At 39.8% G+C, this 8,392-nt stretch overlaps 1 protein-coding gene across 1 annotated transcript in view; it reads right to left on the bottom strand.

Annotated features, from left to right (window-relative positions):
- Positions 1-2,648: 2,648 nt before the first annotated feature.
- mrpl11 (mitochondrial ribosomal protein L11) overlaps positions 2,649-8,392 on the bottom strand; it is a 35,939-nt gene continuing 30,195 nt past the window's right edge. The window contains exons 4-6 of the mRNA XM_028589952.1: positions 5,576-5,669; positions 4,908-5,067; positions 2,649-2,881 (exon numbers count right to left, since the gene is read on the bottom strand). Coding sequence (XP_028445753.1) covers positions 2,767-2,881; positions 4,908-5,067; positions 5,576-5,669 — 369 coding nt within the window. The 3' untranslated portion in view covers positions 2,649-2,766. The remainder of the gene's footprint in view (positions 2,882-4,907; positions 5,068-5,575; positions 5,670-8,392) is intronic.

Here is an 8,392-nt window from a genome sequence, read left to right as displayed (position 1 = left end):
TAGCTATTAAAGGCTAAGTTAATATACATGTGTAAAATTACTGTATTGTATGTGTGATATTTGAAAAAGATGTTATTACATATGCATTATGTCTGTGGATATAGGCATATGTTCTTTTCAGAAAGGTTGTACACATTTGTACATTTGTACAGTTGAACAATATTGGTCTGTGTATATAAGAAAGAGATTTTTATTGCATAAGATGGAATATATTCTAAACATCTTACTTCCTGCAGAATGGACATTGTGGACCAGTGTTCTATTGTGTTGCTTATAAGTGTATTTGATTGTCATACAAATGCATTTATATTAAAAGTGCACTTAATGCGGCTGATGCATTTGTGTCGTCATAGTCAAGCCCCTTGTTCCTCCCTCAGCCTCATCATCCTCATCATCATCCCACCATCCCTGCCTCTTTTCCGCCCTCCCATACACTCTCCTCCATTTCTTCCCCTGTTCGCTCAGCAACAGCACTGACGCACACACATGACGAGACAGAATGAGACACTATCTGACTCAGACTGACGCACACTCTTGGCATCGAGGTTTTTGCGTGCGAGCGTGTGCACACAGGCACACACAGTGAGCCTCCCACTTATGATGAAGCACACACACATAATAGTAGGCATGTGACCCCCCAGCCACCCCTCTTTACAAATCACAGTAGCCCACATTCACTCGATGTACCTGTGACTCTATTAGCGCACGGAGTGGTGTAAGACTCCATATATAGGCATTCCTGCTCAAGAGCTCTGACTGAAAGAGCCTCTCGTCTATTCTCAGCCTCCATTCAGAAGGATCGAAGAGGGGAGGGCTGGGGAGAGAGGGGAGACAAAGAAGGAGTGAGAGGAGGCTAAAATTAGAGGTACAGTAAAGAGGGATGTGGGACAAACTGATGCTATGTAGCCACAGGATGGAGAGGTGAACATAATTAAAATCAAAGGGAAAAAATTGATTAATATAACCCATTTTCTGTACATAATGATAAAAAAAAGAAAATATAAAAAATGTGTTTTATGGATCATTTTCTGCCAGATCTCATCACCTGTGCCACATAACAGATAATACAGAATTTATTACATTTAACAGAGGCAAAGCTCTAAACATTATACTGTTTTTTTGCAAGTGAACATTTTGTTCCATCACTAGCTGCTGCTGCTGCAGTGTCTGTGATGGAGTGAAGATGAGCAGTGGAGGAAGTGTGCTCAGCTGAATGTTGCCATCTTCTGGCAAACACAAGTACTGCACCATAGAGGAGCATAGTGTGTGTTGTGCAAGAGACCATGTTAGGAAAAGGTTATGAAGAGTGCAGGGGTGAGGACATATTTTTATAAATCATGCTTGCTGGACCAAATATTACTACCAGGTGTGATAAATGACACTATTCAAAGCTTGCATAAAGGTAAAGTCCATGTAGGGCTGGAGGATATAGCGGAGATCATTAGAGTATTAAAGGATAGGTTCACATTTTTAATCTGACAAAATAATACTCACACGTCATTGGTCGGTGATATTGTTCATCCTGTCCATAGTGGCTTCAAAGACAACCCTTCCCACTTTCTATTTCCTCAGACAGCATTTCCTTGCAGAGATGTAGGAGGAACAGTAACACAAAGGTGGACATTTGTGCTTTTATCTTTGTAATGAATTTGTAATTTATACAAATACACACTCACACAAGAGGAGTTGGGAGGCGGACCACTAAACTTCGGATTAATAGACGTCTACCTCCTGAGCCACAGCCACCCCAGACTTTGATGCCGGATGATTCCCTGAGTCAGCTGAACTTTAGAAGTTTGCACAGAATGAAGACTGACATAGAAATCACCTTAGGAAGGATTATCTTCACAGCCAGTATGGAATGAAGGAATAATTACAGCGAACAATAACACTTTGAATGTATATACAGGCATGGGAGTATTGTTTTAAGACCAATTTAAAAAAATTGAATCTAAATATTTTCTGATATCAATATACTGTATTGATACATGGCAAATGCAGGAAAACACAAATAAAACAGTGGGATGTTCCATTTAGGGCTGGAACAAATTAATATTTTCAAATCAGTCAATTATTTGTTTTAAAATGTTGTTACAATATCAAAGAGCTCTGTTTCATTCTCTTTGGTGCCACCTATAGCTATAAGCAGTAATTGTTGAAAGTCTCAACAGTAAATCCTCACATTTGACAGGCTATAACCAGTTCACGGTTGCTACTTTGGTGGATAAATGACATCATAATAGTTATTGGTTAATGAATTGTTTCAGCATTGGTTTGGTGGTACATGAAACCAAACTCTATTTCTGCAAAACAAAAAGTTAAGTTGATGAGGTGTGTGAAATGTACAAGAAACCATCTGCACAACCTGACAAGAAGCCAAACCGCTCCAGAAGTGTTAATAATATATAATAACATCAAAGAGACTAAACATAAACATCTTTCCAAAACAGAGAAATTACAGTTTCATTAGCTCGACTCAGGGGAAATAAAACACTCCGGGTCATAAATATTTTCAATATTTGAGTGGATGTTTTTGTTGTTAAAATGTAGCTGACGTTAAATCTTTTAAATCATTCTAAAATAGTGAAACCAAACAATATGCTGTAAAGAATCTAAATATCAGACGTGAATAAGGACACAGAAGAAAATAAATCACAAACTAATTGTTTATTAACTGACAGACACAGTTTTTGTATGAATGTGGTTTATGGATGCAGTCAATGCAAATAGGAATGCAGGGGTTGAAATTAAAAATGTTGCAGGTCTTCATTTCTTTTTGCTCGTCAAAGCTTCAGCTGCGGCGGCTGCGGCGGCTGCTGCATCAGTTTTTAACTTCTCCTCCCTCTGCTCCAAGAAGAGTTTGTACTCATCAGCTGAGAGACTGAAGAGGAGAAGGGAGGAAGAGAGGGAGGGGGGGGAGAGAGAGAGAGAGAGGGAGAGAGAAAGAGAAGGTAAATTTGACTTACTGCAACAGGAAACTCTAAGATACTGTTAAAGGTTAAAAGGCAACGTTTAGGACGGCATTCCTTGCATTACTACATCATTATGTAGTAAAATCTAATAAAACTGGACAAATGTGGATGACAAACATCACATCAAGATATTTCCAGTGGAGATGGTGATATTGAATAACGTACATTTCTACTTGTTGCTTCAGCTGCAATATTAACTATAACCATAGTTTAACCATGCTCTCATCTCTGGACTCAGCACAGTGCAGCAGTGTTCAACAACCATCCAGGGAGAAATCCATTGTAAAAGAGCCAGAGATACCAATTTCTCCACTGACAGTACTCTCAATAAATCATAATGCACTGCAGCTGCAAGACATGTTGAGCTTTAAGTAAGGGGGAGAAAGGGATTCTGGGAAAAGTACAATATCATTATGTGAAGAAGAAATAGATGCAGCAGGTCGAGGGACTGTGATTGTGAATGAATAGTGTTAACAGTTCATGCTGTGCACGTAATAAATGATAAATATCAGAATGAAAACATTGTTAAGATGCAAAGCCCATCAAGAGTACGCAAGTTGGAGGAGGAGTGGGGGGAGTATCTGTAAAATCTAAAGTATCCTGATATAAAAGCAAGATGTGCAATCTTTGTGAAGCTTATAGCATTCATCTTGGTCCCAAATCCATACTGCATACTGATTGTACACAGTATATACGGTCGGTGTCTTAGTATATGTTTTTGCAGTATGTGCATATCAAAAAAGTCAACATACTTAACAGGTTTATACTAACAGGACATTATGCAACATGTGCATCGACATGCATCAATCAAACTGTGACGTTTGAATAACAACTTGTATAAGTCTCTAAAACTAAACTTGCACCATAAACAAATCTAAATATACACTGAATAATTCCAGATTGTTCGAGGTACACTGGTAGAGTACAAGTAAAATAGATATTGTATAATATAATGATGTATTAGTATGGTTAAGGTACTGTATAGGACCTGCAAAGATTAATAGAAACATTAGCTGTCCAATTAATTATTTTCATGGAGAAATGATGACACAATAGGCCCTTGGGCACAGACACATAAATATGGCCCTCCTCATACATTGCACCCACCACATTTTAAAACCCTACAAACACCCACCCCCAGCCTAAGTTGTCAAAGCTTTATTACATCGTTTGAACACTGACATTCATTTTGTAATTTATTTGCTTACTCTAACCTAAATATGCACTGTGAAGCTGTATTACATTGGAACAAAATCAATGTAAATATTACAAAGATAAATATTGAATAGGACTCTGTCTGGAAAGATGCTCAATATTAAAGGACTAGAGGTTCTTCCCGGGTCCACTCGGTTCCTCATAAAGAGGTAGGGTCCTATTGTATTGTAAGGGGTCTCGGGTGTGTGTCAAAGATCCTTGAGTAGATTTGAGCGCTCCATACAGACCCTTACAAAGGACTCAGAACGGGATCAAGAGCATGAACAGATAAAATGTGACGGGGACATCACAACTTCTGTCTGAGCCCTTTGACTCTACAACAGTTATTGCTGCAGGTCCATTTTATTGAATTTGATTATATACTGAAGCTACTGTAGGTGTTCATGTTATTGTGGCCACTGTGGTCACTTCACTATTATCTTATCTGACCTCTAGTGGCAGTTAGGAGGCATAGCAGCATCTACAGAGGACGCCACCTGCTGCTGTCTTGCAACTCTGCAGGAAAACGTGGTGACGTTTTATGTTTCTTCTGCGTTTCTTTGTTCATTTAAAGAACTTAATACAAAATGATAACAACAATCTACTTGGACCGATGAACAAGTCCAGGACAGCACCAGCTTCTGACAGCTTTGCTTGCATGCACACGGGTCAGGTTCATGGCATCTCAGGTCAATACAATAATAGTATAGAAAGTGCACCGAGCACAGAATCGAGACTTACTCGCTGACAATCTTGATGCCGAGTGAACGAGCTGAGCCGATGATGCTTTTGACGACGTTCTCAAGGGAGGCGTTCCTCATTTTGAAGCACTCGTCCTCGGCTTTCACCTGGGCAATCTCATACACCGCCTTCACCGACACCATCCCCGCTGTCTCGTGGCCTACACACACACACACACACACACACACACACACACACACACACACACACACACACACACACACACACACACACACACACACACACACACACACAAATAGAGTTCAGGGTGTAAATGAGGAAGAAAAAAGACAAATTCAATAAATGTACAAAATACAGTTTGGCACCAAAGAGGAAGAAGAAGTGTGTGTGTGTGTGTGTGTGTGTGTGTGTGTGTGTGTGTGTGTGTGTGTGTGAGACAGTGTAGAGGTGGTATTACGAGTCAACTGCTGAAACAAGGCTGGAGATAGCTTGGAGCATAAAAGTTGGAAATCCATAATTCTCTTTTCTTAACACACCACCTTCGCTGCTTCCTTCATCTGTAGTTCCCCCGCATGTCATGAATATAACATCAATCACAGCAAAGCACAAAACTGAGCTCAGGGAGAGACGTGTGTCCGTTACAGGATGGGCTCAGTGGGTGCAGATGGCAGTGAGAGCAGATACATCAGTGCAGTAGCATATCTCACCTGTCTTGCCGGCCCCTTTCGCAATGCCAGCTGCTTGCTTGAGAAAGTAAGACACTGTGGGCTGGCCAATCTTCAGGTCATAGGTTCTGTCGGGCTGAGGAGACAGAAGAATCAAAATGAAAACATCTGATCAAATGTGGGCCAGAAACGGGCTGTAGCTAGGATTCAGATATCTATAAATTGTTCTTTTGTTCACATTTATTTATTCATTCATTAATTTATTTATTCATTCAATTTGACCGTTCACTAAGCCCCACCTCCGTTAGTTACTGTTGCTACCCCTGTCAAACTTTCTGTTCTGCTCGACATATATGCAGTTTACAATGACAATGTTGGCAGATTAAAGGAACACGCCGACTTATTTAGACTTTAGCTTATTCACTGTATCCCCCAGAGTTAGATAAATCCATACATACCCTTCTCATCTCTGTGCGTGTTGTAACTGTCTGACACCCCCAACCGCTAGCCTAGCTTAGCCCAGATCCTGGAGGTAACCGGCTCCATCTAGCTTACTGCTCCCAATAAGTGACAAAATAACGCCAACATTTTCCTATTTACATGTTGTGATTTGTATAGTCACAGCGTGTACAAATAACAAGATCACATGAGACACAGCCGTCTTCTAACCGTACACAAACTGGGAACTATATTCTCACAAAGGTGAAGCACTACTACTTGGGCGGAGTGGTTAGCGCAACACCTGAAAAGCACCGTTGTTACTCTCTGCTCCTCACCACGGGGCTTCTCAGGTGCTGCGAGCAAATCACTCCGCCCAAGTAGCAGTGCTTCGCCTTCTGAGAATATAGTTCCCAGTTTGTATACGGTTAGAAGATGGCTGTGTCTCATGTGACCTTGTTATTTGTACACGCTGTGACTATACAAATGTAAATGTAAATGGGAAAATGTTTTTTTTGTCACTTACTGGGAGCAGTAGGCAATGATGGAGCCGGTTACCTCCAGGATCTTGGCTAAACAGGCTAGCGGTGGGGGCGTCAGACAGAGTTACGACACGCTGAGAGATGAGAAGGGTATGTATGGACTTCTCTAACTCTTGGGGATACGGTGAATAAGCTAAAGTCCCGATAAGTCGGCGTGTTCCTTTAACAATCGAAATTCATAGTAATTGATGACTGATGTAGAAGACGTAACATTTAATAAACCGCATTGTTCTTGTATTAAAGTGTAGACCTAGTTATTTCTATATTATAACAATAATGACGAATAACGCAACGTAGCGCTTTCTTGGGTAACGCTGGCTGGTTAAACTTACTTTAATCATTAAGAGCAGCACAGAGCTGCTAAAATTACCATAAACTCTGATAACCTGGACGAATGTTAGCTTCCAGACAGTGGGACAATATAACAGTCCTGGTTTTAGTTTAGTTTATTTAGCAGGACAATGTGCAGTTACATTAAAAAGATGGATGCACCAGATTTAGCATTATGCTACTTTCCATCTGTAGTCCTCCACAATTATAATGACATAACAGAGTTGAGTTCATGACAAAAACAATAAACATAAACATGTTTATACAACAAGACAGTTAAGACAATATAAATAGACTATTTACACCGAAGGTGCAATACACAAATATACATTTTGTGGGGTCATGAATAACCCCACAAAATAATGTCATATGAAATGCTCCTCAAAGCTCAAAGCTGTAGGCTAGTTAGCCAGACATGCTAACGACTGCAGCTAATGTTAGAAAAGACAAACACAATGATCCATGATTTCTGCACTTTTGTTTTGTCGCTCTCACTCGCCCCATGCATTCATCATGCGGAGAAATCCAAAGTTTGACAGGCTTGAGGTAAATGGTTACAGTTAACTAAAGGCTGCCAGGAATATAACTGGAGAAATACTACATTCATCTATTGGATTTTTTTAAAGATTGTTTTTGTGGGCATTTTATTTTCACAGGACAGATGAAGCCATGAAAGGGGAGAGAGAAAGGGAATGACATGCAGCAAAGGGCTGCAGGTCGGAGTTGAACCCACGGCCGCTGCTTCGAGGAGTAAACCTCTACGTATGTGCGCCCGCTCTACCAACTGAGCTAACCCGGCCATCATCTATAGGATTTTAATTTAATAAATGGATTAGATAATTCTTTTGCCCATAAACGACCTAAGTTGAATGTAAAAAGCCTTCAAACCCAACTATTTGTCATTTCGGTGTAATTGTAGGATTTACACTTCTCCTAAAGTAATATTATTCCCAGAATCTATACTGAAAATGTGTCCTTGGTGTCCTCAATGGTAGTTCTGGCTCTGACCAAAAAAAACTGTATCTTCCTTTATGACTCTTGATAACTTAAATGAATAAAACGGAGTAGAACCAGCATGAGTCCAAAAAAATATATTTCTGTGCATCTAATACTGTTTTGAAACATTTTCAGATTTCAAGTATCAACGTACTGTAGCTTGGACCTACTATTCACGAGAGGGTGAATTCCTCCTAAAAAGTCAAAGCTCAGTGCTTCGTTAAACTGCAAAAAGTTAAGAAGCCTTTATAATAATAAGACTTCATGATTAAAGCTAACACAAACACGTATCGACCGCTCTCTGGTCTTCTTCAAAGGCTTCAATGAAGCAGTGCATTGAGATTTTGGGGGAAATGATTCCCTTTCTTGTCTACAGTATTGAAGCTATCCGTGAATCAGGAGTACATGCTTTTTCTTCATCCCTCTCAGATTAAAGTAGTGCTTCCAATATTTTTTTCATATCTTGAACCTTATTACTTCGTGTTCATTGCAACAGTTATTGTAACAGAAACAACAATTACTACAACAACAATCTGTAAGAATATTAGATGTT

The sequence above is a fragment of the Perca flavescens genome, chromosome 10 (assembly GCF_004354835.1).
Source record: "Perca flavescens isolate YP-PL-M2 chromosome 10, PFLA_1.0, whole genome shotgun sequence".
Taxonomy (NCBI): Eukaryota; Metazoa; Chordata; class Actinopteri; order Perciformes; family Percidae; genus Perca; species Perca flavescens.
This window is presented reverse-complemented; position numbering and strand designations above follow the sequence as displayed.